The 13,347-nt window shown below is 34.9% G+C and overlaps 1 protein-coding gene and 1 pseudogene across 6 annotated transcripts in view; one reads left to right on the forward strand and one right to left on the reverse strand.

The window, feature by feature from the left end:
• LOC143247639 (transient receptor potential cation channel subfamily M member-like 2) overlaps positions 1-9,274 on the forward strand; it is a 67,255-nt pseudogene extending 57,981 nt beyond the window's left edge. Inside the window, exons 26-30 of the transcript XR_013026626.1 lie at positions 5,358-5,444; positions 5,706-5,802; positions 6,005-6,106; positions 7,471-7,644; positions 7,888-9,274. The product of XR_013026626.1 is annotated as a transient receptor potential cation channel subfamily M member-like 2 (transcript). The remainder of the gene's footprint in view (positions 1-5,357; positions 5,445-5,705; positions 5,803-6,004; positions 6,107-7,470; positions 7,645-7,887) is intronic.
• A 1,593-nt stretch (positions 9,275-10,867) lies between these two features.
• The window catches only part of LOC143247638 (ecotropic viral integration site 5 ortholog-like), a 59,942-nt gene continuing 57,462 nt past the window's right edge, over positions 10,868-13,347 (reverse strand). For 3 of the 5 annotated variants that reach the window (XM_076495997.1, XM_076495998.1, XM_076495996.1), the window contains 3 exons: positions 12,979-13,074; positions 11,978-12,073; positions 10,868-11,309 (listed from right to left, as the gene is read on the reverse strand). In XM_076495997.1, the coding sequence (XP_076352112.1) occupies positions 11,052-11,309; positions 11,978-12,073; positions 12,979-13,074 (450 nt within the window). In that variant the 3' untranslated portion in view covers positions 10,868-11,051. Of the gene's footprint in view, positions 11,310-11,967; positions 12,074-12,978; positions 13,075-13,347 lie in introns of all 5 variants that reach the window. The other 2 variants (XM_076496000.1, XM_076495999.1) reach the window with 1 other exon arrangement.

Genomic DNA, 13,347 nt, shown 5'->3' on the forward strand with positions numbered 1-13,347 from the left:
ATGGTACATGACATTGACTCCTTCATGGAGGGTTACATCACACAAGCGTGGTACATGACATTGACTCCTTCATGGAGGGTTACATCACACAAGCGTGGTACATGACATTGACTCCTTCATGGAGGGTTACATCACACAAGCATGGTACATGACATTGACTCCTTCATGGAGGGTTACATCACACAAGCATGGTACATGACATTGACTCCTTCATGGAGGGTTACATCACACAAGCGTGGTACATGACATTGACTCCTTCATGGAGGGTTACATCACACAAGCATGGTACATGACATTGACTCCTTCATGGAGGGTTACATCACACAAGCATGGTACATGACATTGACTCCTTCATGGAGGGTTACATCACACAAGCATGGTACATGACATTGACTCCTTCATGGAGGGTTACATCACACAAGCATGGTACATGACATTGACTCCTTCATGGAGGGTTACATCACACAAGCGTGGTACATGACATTGACTCCTTCATGGAGGGTTACATCACACAAGCATGGTACATGACATTGACTCCTTCATGGAGGGTTACATCACACAAGCATGGTACATGACATTGACTCCTTCATGGAGGGTTACATCACACAAGCGTGGTACATGACATTGACTCCTTCATGGAGGGTTACATCACACAAGCATGGTACATGACATTGACTCCTTCATGGAGGGTTACATCACACAAGCATGGTACATGACATTGACTCCTTCATGGAGGGTTACATCACACAAGCATGGTACATGACATTGACTCCTTCATGGAGGGTTACATCACACAAGCATGGTACATGACATTGACTCCTTCATGGAGGGTTACATCACACAAGCATGGTACATGACATTGACTCCTTCATGGAGGGTTACATCACACAAGCGTGGTACATGACATTGACTCCTTCATGGAGGGTTACATTATGCAGGCGTGGTATGTTACACTGGACCCCCTTCATGTAGGGTTACATTACACAGGCGTGGGACATGACACTGGACATCCTTTATAGATTACCTTAAGTTCTCTCATTCTGTGACCTATAAAGCATGCATGGCATGATATTTTAGTATTTAAAGAAAGAAACACTTGTAGGTTTAACTGAGCTGGTAGAGCATGTGAAGGCATAATACAAATATGATGGAAAATTGACTGTCGTAGTGTTGGCTAATAGTTACATTCCAGAAGTACTAAAGTAGGTTACATGGTTTGTCACTCAACAGTACAGTGGTTTATAGGTGCTAGTTGTTTATTTTATTTTAGAACAGTCAGCAAAGAAATCTATACACATAGATTTAAAGGGGCTTTATTCATAGGCTTTACCTAAACCACATAGTTCAGCAGAATACCATCTGGCTCGTAAGAAGTGGAGATATGTTGTCATTGTTAGATGAGGCATTGTGTCTCCAAAAGTCTTGGCAGTTTTTATTGTGGTCTTTCCGGTGACAAAGTTTTTTCTTAGGAATATTTTCGTGATTTAAGGTTACAGCAGTAAGGGAAAGAAAACATTCAGAAAGTCAACAAACACATCTTGGTGAACGCTGCATGCTATAAGGCTAATTGTACTTCATTGTACACAGTGGCTGTGAGTGAGGTATGGATCTGACCGTACATGTTGTGACAGTTCTGCAAGAGGAAGTACAAACCCGGCCCGCCAAGCCATTTAATGTGGCCCTAGTTGTTGTAATCTAACCATGTGGCCTGATCTGTAATCCAACGCAAATGGAATATTTTTAAAAGCATCGATCCTACGGGATTCCCAGGCTTCGACTCGACAAACTTCTAAAATTATCTTTGCTAGAGAGGAGCAGGCCGAATTCGATTGGTCGGCCTCCTTAGGGCATGAATAGGTGACGTGCGCTAGCACTATTGTCTACGACTCAACGTCATGTCCTGAACCTCGCCTTCGCCCGCTGGCGACAATTTTCCCTAACCTCTGCTGTCCGTCATTCATTATTGGTGAAAATTTTATTACCTTTTACAGTTACTGCAAGAGATTGAAGGTAAATTGATTATTATTTAGCATATTGTTGTGACTCTACTGAATTTATTAAAATTTTTGCTTTCAGATACATCTGATTCTATGTACAGTGTGACCTCGTTATTCGCGGGGGTTACGTTCTTTACCCTCCCGCGAATAGCGAAAAACCGCGAATATTGGACGCAGTTTTAAAACGTATATGTATGCGATTATATACGATATGAAATGCTTCCCAAACACTAATGATACTTATACTCATTGATGCAGTAATAATGTATCAATATTGCATACTGTTATGTATTTCACTAAATTGTACCGTGCGTTACCGGGCTGTGCTTTGCCGTTTGCGTTGTTGGGGAAGCTGAGGCAGTCAGCCAATAGCAGTCCAATCTTGTTTGGTGAAGACGACAATTGATAAAAACGGCTTGATTGAGTAAATACAACAGAAATCTCCTCGAAAAGCCCTTTCAGTCTCTGTGACCTACAAAAACGCAGTTCGCGCATAACCCGCGAATATGCGGGGCCGCGAATGGCGAACCGCGAATAGGCGAGGTCACACTGTATTTTGCTATTTTCAATTAATTTAAGTACCGGAAGGCTATGATCGGGATGCCAATTTAGAAACATGTGTTTCTGTCCATAAGAGGTTCCATGTGTAAATAAATTTTATGTTTTTTTCTACTTTGCTATTTTCGTGAGAATAATTTTGTTTTGATTTCAGGGCTAGTAAAATGTCAGCAGTTAAGAAACGAAAAATTGATGATGAGGGAAGGTTATTCAACAGTGAATGGTGCACAAAATATCTTGTTGTCCCACATAATCAAGGTGTTGTCTGCCTCGTCTGTCAAACTACAATTGCAGTCATGAAAGAGTACAATATTAAGCGACATTACGCAACTAAGCACTCCTCCCAGTTTGATGAAATTGTTGGTCAGGCACGAAAGGACAAAATTGAACATTTAAAACATCCATTGAAAAGCAACAAGGTGTTTTACCACTTTCAAGAAAAATTCAGAACTGGTGACAAAACTGAGTTTTAAGCTTTGTGAATGTATGGCAGAAAAGGGAAAGCCTTTCAGTGATGGAGAATTTATTAAAATTGTTTAACAATATTCACAGAATATGCATGTCCAGAGAAAAATATTTGGTGGAGCAAACTAGCCTTTCCCGCTTTACTGTCTCACGCAGGACAAAAGATCTTTCAGAGGACATCAAAGAAACTTTGAAAGAGAGATTGAATTCGTGTGAAGCTTTCAGTCTGGCTTTGATGAAAGCACTGATATCAATGACACATCCCAACTTGTCATTTTCATCAGAGCTGTTACTGCAGGCTTTGATGTTTTCGAAGAGTTTTAGATATGGCAAGCCTTTCCTCCACAACCACAGGACAGGATATTTGTGAACAAGTGCTTAAGGTTGTAGAAAAGTTTGAACTGAATCCTTATAAATTATGTGGTGTTACAACAGATGGTGCTCCTTCCATGACAGGTAGGACAAATGGATTCACCAAGAAATTTCTAACTGCAATTGGAGTACAAGACGTAGTTGTAAGCCATTGCATTATTCACCAAGAGAGCTTGTGCACCAAAGTTCTGGATTTTGCAGAAGTCATGAAAAATGTCGTCCAATGCGTAAATTATATTCGAACACGAGGATTAAATCATCGACAATTTAAAACTTGTTTAGATGAGCTGGACAGTGAGTATTCAGATGTTTTGTACTTCTCTGCTGTACGTTGGCTTAGTAGAGCTGCTACTTTGAAGAGATTCTGGAATCTGCGAGAGGAGATTAAGTTCTTCATGGAGAGCAAACGTCAGAGTGTGGACTTCTTGAGCAATGAGAATTGGCTGAATGACTTAGCATTCCTCACAGACATTACACAGCATCTGTCTGATTTAAACTTAAAACTACAAGGGAAAAGTCAACTTGTGAATAAGTTGTTTGAGCATATTTGTGCTTTTGAGAAGAAATTGGAACTTTTCCAGGTTCAGTTGAGAAGAGCCATATTGACCCATTTTACATGTCTTGCAACCAGGAAACTGGAATTTCCTAATCTGGATTGCACCAAATATGGAACCAGTGTACAAAAGCTGCGTGATGAGTTTGCAAACAGATTTCCAGATTTCAGACAAACTGAAATTAGATTGAAATTGTTCGCTCAACCTTTGATTTGGCAGTGGAAGACAGTCCTGATGATTGCCAAATGGAACTCATTGAACTGCAGGCTGACATGGACACTAAAAGGAAATTCTCTGAAAACAGTTTGCTAGACTTTTACAAACTCTGTGTACGTGAAAAGTTTCCCAATTTGTCCCGTCATGCACAAAGAATTGCCTCCCTTTTTGGTAGCACCTACTGCTGTGAGCAATTTTTCTCCAAAATGAAGCTCATCAAAACCAAATGTAGAAGTCAGCTGACTGATGAACATTTGACTAGTCAGTTAAGAGTGGCAACCACTTCTGTCAAAGCTGATATTGACAAGCTCTGCAAGGACTCTAAATTTCAAGTGTCGCACTAAAATGATCACTCATGCAAAAATATAAAATATTATTGCTTGCATTTTGAGAATTTTTTTAATTTATTGTGCATGTACACGAATAAGCTTGTTTTTTAAGTGGCCCCGCTTGATTGATGAAGTTGGTTATATGGCCCACCGACGAAAAATGTTGCACACCCCTGTTCTATGCCTTTTGACCACTTAAACAGGACCCTGGAAGTTGTCATTTGTGCATGACCACTTGAATTTGCTGAGTGTTTAAAAAGCAGAGCAACAGTAGAAACCTCAGTATATTAAATGAAAGCTTCCTGCTGGAGGAATTGTTCTGAATAGCTATGGTCCATAAACATGTATACCACAGAAACACTACAGTGGTATTCAGAAAGGGCCTAGGTACTCAACTTTACAACTGCTACCATAGATTGTAAACAGCACTCTGACCACACAAAAATTTCACTTCAGTATTGTATGGTAGACTACTGACTGCATTTGTACAGCTAATTACGCTTGTATACTTACATGCAACATTAGTTGGAGCATGCAACTGATACATACTTTCATACATGCAACACTAGTTGGAGGGGAAGACCTTACAGTAGGAGTATATTTATACTTTTCCACGTGCATTGGTAGTTAATTCACTTTAGCTGTATGTTTACCATACTATTAACAATGGAAAAAAAAAATATTTTATTAATCATGCATTTAAATATTTGGTTTCTTAGGTTCAGTGTTATAAATTATTTTAATTTTCTAAGAAGTACATACTGTTATCTTTTATTTGTTAACAGTGCTCAATTATTTATTACTAGATATATACTTGGAAGTAACCGAGTTTCTTAAAAGTTTTTAAGCTGCTATTTTCCTTCAAGGAATCCACGTGGTCGAACTGGATTAAGAGGAAAGGGTGCTTTACCACGTTGGGGTCCAAATCATTACATCATTCTTATCATGACCAGGTATGTTAGGTGTTTTTCTATAATCAGTTATATATACTCATGTTTAATCATGGTTTCCCCATAAGAGTTTCAAACATGGAATTTTGTTTCTCTTCACGTAAGTTAATTTCTACCAATTCAGACAGTCATAATAAGGTGACGTTGTGAAGAAATAGGATGTGAAAGAAATGTAAGAGATGAATCTTTATCGGTATTGTAACTGTTGTGGTACATATAACCTCATGGGACATTGTAACTGAGATTCTCTGTTTACTCTTGTAGGTGGCAGAAGAGCACAGTTGTAACTCCTGGTGGTAAAGGATTGGAATTTGTTGTTCTCAGGACAACTGAGAAGAGAGACCAGATTACTTTACCAGGAGTGAGTGTCTTGGTTTAAAGTTAAAAGTCTAACGACTTGATTAGTAAAGCCTTAAAAGCAAGTTGCCAAGTATAATGTTTCTGTCAGAAGTTAAGACATTCTTTTTACATCATTAGTTTGTGTACAGCTAGAATAGTTCTATCTTCTGTTTGTATCGATCACAAGTGTGTGGGCAAACAATAATCTTCACCATGTTCCCCAGGGTTTTGTACCAGGTGACCAGAAGTATGAAGTTACTCGTGCTCTCTTCAAAGTTCAAGAAACTGGAACAAATAAATGGAAAACCAAAGAGGATTTGGAGCAGGTGAGTTGTCACCTCTAACTGTATTTAATTTTTAAGGAAGAACAAATTTTTCTACAAACTTAACTGCTTATTCTAACTACCACATACAGTGTCCATGAACAGTTATTGTTCTGCGATTATAACCATAACTGTGTGCTAATATTCGTCACATAAAGGTTCTTCCACTACTGTTTTGTAAGGTTTCTGGGTACAGATTTTTGTTCTAGCATTGCATTTAGACAAGTAGTCCTTTTAACTCGCAGAAGTTTAAATTTTTTATGTATAAGCAAGATGTACGGAAAATAGCAATATTTGGATTGATCTTGAATACCAATCTAGAGATATTTGTAAACATATTTAAGGTTGTTTTAGTCTACCTTCATCCACGTATTTTAGTTTAATTAAACAACAACATGCTTTTTTGTTTGTTTGAGTTGGGTAAGGGACTGGGTTAATAAGCACTTACTTTACCTATGTATGTAGTGGTGTTAAAACCACACTTGTGTAGATACGATTGTTTTATGTATTTGAAAATGTGTTGTTATCATTCCGTTTCTATTTAACCCTAGTGAGTGTTCAGATGTTGATTGATTACCCATTTCAGATCGGGGTTTTTCTTTTTTTGGAAATGAACTTTGTTTAAAGCCCATACTTCATATATTAATAAAACAGAAAAGTTTTATGTTTTATTATATTATTTATGCAAAATGTACTGGATAAATGCATCACACGTGGACTTGTACACAATCTATCAAAGAAACTACACGTATAGAAATGTTTTTGTCCGGTGTTTGGTACATAGTTAAGAATACATACCAACAACATATGCAGTGACATCTGGTGAGAACAGATTGTTCCGTGAGAATTTTCAAATAATAATAATTAACATTCATTACAAAATTAGGCAAGTTATGAAAAAGAGTTAAGGCCTAATTTTATAGCCCTGAAAGAATACATTAATAAAATGCAAGTCAAACAGAGAAATTTGTAATAGTATATTTACACATTTCTATGCATCATTCCAAACTTCTCAAAACTAAATCCAATTTCGTAGAACTGTCGTGTACATTAACATTTCAGAGGTGATACAGATTAATGGCTTGAGTTACATTCTTAATTTGTATTAATGAGTTTTTGTTTCACTCAGTATCAGACGGAAACAAAATGAAACTAAAACATTTATATATATTGACCTGCAGCTTTGTTCTCTCCACTGTACCAAACTCTGACTTCATCTAATTACCTGTTTAGTATTTCCTATTTCCATTATAATAAACTACTTCCATCAAATGAAAATGTTGCTTAAGATAATAGATAAGGTATGTTTTTAACACTTGCAAACTTTATATAAACATATCTCATCAAGATGTTTCTTTTATTTGTAGTTCCTACAGAACTGTAGCGTTTCATCCGATCCAAGTAACCAGCAGGGTGTGAAGTGTGAGATTGTTATGAAAGGGTACATGGATGACCCCTGGAATACTGACCACGCCTGGCGAGAAGTGGAACTGTGGCATGTTCATTATAATACAGATGAAAATGTTGCTGATAAGTTGCAGGTGATTATCATAATTCCCCATTCTTATTAACATTTCTGTTATTTCACATCAGTGTAGAATAACGGTAGGTTACAGTTTTCACACTGGTGCCAGTGTGTTGGTCATGCAGTTGTATATATACATTTCCTTAAGGGTATAGCTTGATTTAACATTTCGATGGCCTTTTATTAACAATATACCCCTGTTTATGTAGGTCGTATATTCTTGTCTGTTTGATAACTTGTGGAGTTTTTGTTCTTACAGTCAAGCTTGAGCTGGAGAATTGTCACAGATGATGTTTTTATTAAAGTTCCTGCTGGACAGGCAGCACTACTCCAGGAGATCACTCAGCGACTCCAGCCGACACTTCTGTGAACCTTACATAGAACAAACTTGTACCTTACCTTTAGATCAACCTCAATTCATGTTAGCAGTTGGTTGACCATGACCTTAGCTAGACCAATCTGATCCTTTATACACTCATATTAAATATAGTACATGTTTAAAGAAGTAGCCCTCACTAACTGTGATATTTTACATTGTGTACCCCATGTGTTACTGTAAATTATTAATAACTAACTTGTTTTGTTACAATGAAGTTATTCCTGTATGTGAAGGGAAGTGAAAAAGGCATTCTATGTAGTAATATGTTAAATAACTTGTACAGTTAAAAGTAATTTATTTTAACACATAAAAAACACAAAGTAGTTCAATGAACGGTTCTTTACTGTAGGTGAGTGAAAGTAAACAACAGATGGATGGATATATGGGGTGTGTATTTGTCCACAATATTTAATCATCAGTCACGCTAAGTTGCTGGTATCTGCTTTGTTGTATTTAGAAGAAAGTTTTACATATTATACTGGCTGTTCTCCATCTTACTTTATTGTAACGATGTAGTTAGTTGTGTGTTTTAGCACTGTGTGTTCTTCTAAATTAAGTAGTTTACCCCCTTGTTTCTCAAGCTATAGCCAGAATTTTCTTTTACTTACTTACTACAAAGATACATTCTAGATTTATTAATATAAAATAGAATAAATGGGTATTTTTATATTCAGCACCGTGGTTGTTGAACTTAGAGTTCTGGATTAGACATTATAATTGATCAAATAAAGTTAAATTTTTGCCAACAACTGTAAAATGAGGGACCAAATAATTATAAGTAAAGTTCACAATATTGAACTGGGAAATAGTTTTGCCTTTATTCTCAGATAATTAAAATTCTATTCCCAAAGTAAATTTCATCTGTGATATTTTGGTAATTATGTTTGTGTGTTTATTAAATATTCATAAATATTCTTATAACAATTAACTGTGTCTCAGCTATCATTTTATGGAGAACTTTCCCTGACGTTCAAGTGTCAGAAGGCTGGGGCTGGTTCGTTTCTTCAAATTTGAACACCATATTCCATTGAATATATTCCAATGAGTAAGAAAATTGTTAGATTTATAACTGATATTAATGAGTATGGAATATTTTGTATAATGTTCTAAGAAGTACATTTGCGAGGTGTGGGGTTAATATAATTATGAGAAACAGCTGATGGTTACAACTATAATTCATCCTATCCTCACCATTTGTTACGTGAGCCTTATGCTGTGTTGTGACTTAAACCACTCTTTCAAGATCTTTGTAAAACAGCTGTGAAAGTGTATTCTAAATAAAAATACTTTAAAAGGACCAGGCCTTATTATTAAAATAATTAAAAATATTACTTGCTGGATGAAGTGACCACTTCTCATATTCCAAGATAAGAGTATAAATTGTTTAATTACTGCTTTTTCTACTTTAAAAATATAACATTCTACTTATTTACTATGAATATTATTTTCACTAAAGCTGGCGTATTACTCTCTGTAAACATTTAAAACAGTGGAGAGGATTGGACAGGGTCTGAAGATTCCAGCCTTTACTCTGGAACGTGTTTACTTTCCATTTTAATATAAAAATATAATCAGGGTGGGTGTGGTCGACTTGGGAAGTAGAGTTGAAGAAACATATATACCTGTTAGAGTCAGTATTGACACAACACTTGCTTCAAATATCACACACAATTATAAACTGAAAGTGGACAGGGCTTAGCTTAAATCATATTAATATCTACGAAAGATAAAAACCACGAGCTCTATCTTATTTAAAATTATTTTTACACTTCCAAGGATTGAATAAATATGAAAATATCCACACCCAACAATCTCCTCTCTCAACACTCTTGAATATTTTAAAACTTCCTTCCAAGAAATATAATAACTTCCCATATTAACAAACTACGTGACGAGATTTAGTTATATATACAATGTACTAGTTAGTGTCATTCTCCTACATAATTTCTTCAATCACTCTGGATAGTTTGCCCACAGAGAATTGTTACCAGTTAAGTTGTGAAACAGTCTGAATGTTATTAAACATTGGTCACTAATAGAGGGCATTGTTCTCTCCATAAAGTTGAAACAATTATGTCATTTTGATAATCTTTGTAGCTACAAATACGGTAACTGTTGAGTCAAGGATAGAATAAACATCCAACGTATTTGTAAATAAATTCTTAAGCAATAGGTAGGACTACTTACCAAGAATCAACTCGGGCTTTCCAAGATACAATCATGAAATACAAATAATACACCCTTTACCTTGTAACAATTTCAGACTTAAGTCATTGAGATATAAAAGCCTTAAACAACTTGAAACAGAATAATTATCTAATTTCAACATCAAAAACTGGAATCATAACATGTTTAGTATCGTTCGATACTCCTACTGTTTGCAGTAAATATTCTCAGTTTTGAAAATTTTTTGTCACTTCTATTTTCATCAAACCCAACACACACCATCTTTAACTATGACAGAATAATAAGACTTCAAGCTCTGAAGATCTATTATGAAATTCTCAAACATTAGAATTTTGACATCATAACTTCCAACTTTTGTGATCTCATTACAACATAGTCTTAATGAGAAAAACAAAACTTTTATGTTTACCGCATAGTTTGTGATATATAGTGATGGTAAGTTTATCAAATATAAAGATAAATAACATTTAATAAAACTTTAAGCTTATAATTGCAGGTAGTTTCCACGTTATAAAACCACAAAATCAAAGTTGGCACAGAGAAGGGCCAGTAGAGAAACCTACTAGAATTGGTACCAAAACCAATTAAATGTTACTTCAACTTGAAGAAAATATTCTGATATTCCATTATAAAACTAATCCATATATGAAGTAAGAACTTGGTAAACAAAGAAAGATAATACAAATGACTAAATTTATTGCTATTCTCTAATTTTTTGTCTTTTTTCATTATAAAAACAAAGGTCTTTAATTTTCTGTGTTATTAATTCACATTTTTGAATAACAGTTTTGTCACACAAGATAGGTCGTCTTCCTACAAGTGTCTCGCATGGGAAGCCTAAACTGACTAAAACAGCATTAAGTTTTCCTATTCTTGAGCAAATCTTGGTTGAACAGTTGAGGCTGCTTCCTTCCCAGTTCCAGCAGTCGCTCATTCACTCTGCTATTTTTGGTGTAGTTACTTCTACTACTAGTCAACCCTAAGAGACTATTAATATGGCCGAGAGACCCTTCTGACATCATGCTAGTTTTTCTGTTGTTGTTGTTGTGTTGATGCAAGTTAAGAAGAGCCACTGTAGCTGTTAGTCTTCTGTTTTGGGTTTCGTGTTGCATCACCTAAAACAACGAAACACCGTTGAGTCATGAGCAATTTAATCAAAGTACATTTTACTATAAAAATTTTGTTGAAATGAAATAATGTCAGGCAACAGAACCCATCTCACCATCCTTTCTACCATCTTAAAACGTTTGAACCAGTCAGAGTGAAAGAAAAATGAAGCACCTATGATCGTTGTGTCTTTCACAGAGTAAGAAGAAATGTCTCATGACAAGAAAGGATTGAACTTATCGACAGCATTCATTGACAAGTTTTACCGTACGAGTAAAATAAACATCGACAGTTTTAAGTGCTTGGAATTTTCATTTTATAGTTTAGACAAATAAATAGATTATTATTACAAATGAGAACTCTTAACTGACAATATTAAGACTTGAATTCTTAAGTTTCCAAAATTGCAGCATTTTTTTCATTTCTAATCAAACTTAACACTAATCTTTAGAACACTGTGGATAATTGATTAAAATACATCTCTAGAATATTAAAATGTCGTAAACTGGTTACAATGGATAAATCTACCAAGTTAAAGCTTCATCAGACTTCATACTGGGCTCAATTCCAAGACAGCTTATTATGTATTCAAACATATTTCCATTTACAAAACTTTCACGAAGTTACATTGCTTTTCTACAAGTTGTACAATTACACTATATTTACAAGTGGTAACCTCAGCTTGTAGCTCAGCTAGTCGATCATGTAGACCTTTGAGTTCATCGTTTTCTGTCCCTGATGATAACTGTCCAGCTGTAAGTATCTCCTGATTCTGAAAGGTCAACAAGGGTTATTTCAATTCCACATGGCAACACTAAATTATATCCTAGAACTCGATCGTAAGAATGTGTTCTAGTTGTTGTAAGTAAGCAAGTTGTTTATTTTTTGTTGCCTAAGATTAATATTATCAGTTCTTAAGATGTTAAAAAAACTATGTTTATACTGGATTAGTTAATAGTTATTTTTAATATCAAAATGATAAAAGATCACAAGTTTATTTAGATGTTGTTTTTTTAATAGGTCCTCAAGGTATGGTAAAAAGTTAAAATTTGTTGGTTTTTGATAGCTAATAGAAAGAACTGAAATGGGTTAATTGTATATTAGATGCAACAAGTTCATACCATAGATTATCTCAGCAGTTAAATATAATAATAAGGGCAGATGAAATACTGAAGAAATACAAAATATCTGTTGTGGAGTTGTGGCCATTTTTTGTATTTTTTTTTAAATTAAGTTGTAACTCCTAGTTCAGAAGAAAGAAACACAGACTCAATAGTTATTAACCACTGAGCAGTGCAATAGGAAGCTATCTGAATATTTATGAATAATCAGGCTTAACGGAAAGATCGAATGCATTTTTACTTGAATTATATAAGTTCTTCACAAATATAGTAAATATCGTAGAACCTAACTTTAAATACTTTGTATATACCAGGTAGTTATAAGTTACTTTAAAGTTACAACTTACCACTACTAATAAAAAATCTCTGGACATATTTTTATATCTTTTAAAGACTATTCCTTCAAATTAAGTCTATTTACAAAATATGCAAAAACATGAAACAAAACAATCGGTAACTCTTACCAAGTTAAAATTGCATGATATATTATACTTGGATAAATTCCAAGTCAGTAAGATAATGTAACATAAGAAAGGGTATTTGAAACATGCTCTACCTTTATCTCTAAAAAGGAAACCTTCTGCTTCAGTTCTGTGATGATGTGGGCTTGCTCAACCTCTCCAATCCTAGACATCACTTGCTGTTCCTTTATCTAAAGAATGCAGGTACAAATCACCAATTTTTAGAAACTAGTACAAATGTAGTGAATTTACCTATATAACACTAGCAAAATCTTTAAAGTTACAAGAAATATCTTACTCAAAAGGAAAGTATGCTAAAATTTATTAAAAGATGAAATTTTTACGTAGCATACGACATTAATATTTGTAAATTAAAACTGATAAAATAATTAAATCAGAAGTTGGAAAACCTTTATTAGTCTGGTACTAAATAAAGGAAAGTAATAAATGAATTAATCTGTCCA

This window comes from Tachypleus tridentatus, chromosome 3 (genome assembly GCF_004210375.1).
Source record: "Tachypleus tridentatus isolate NWPU-2018 chromosome 3, ASM421037v1, whole genome shotgun sequence".
NCBI lineage: Eukaryota > Metazoa > Arthropoda > Merostomata > Xiphosura > Limulidae > Tachypleus > Tachypleus tridentatus.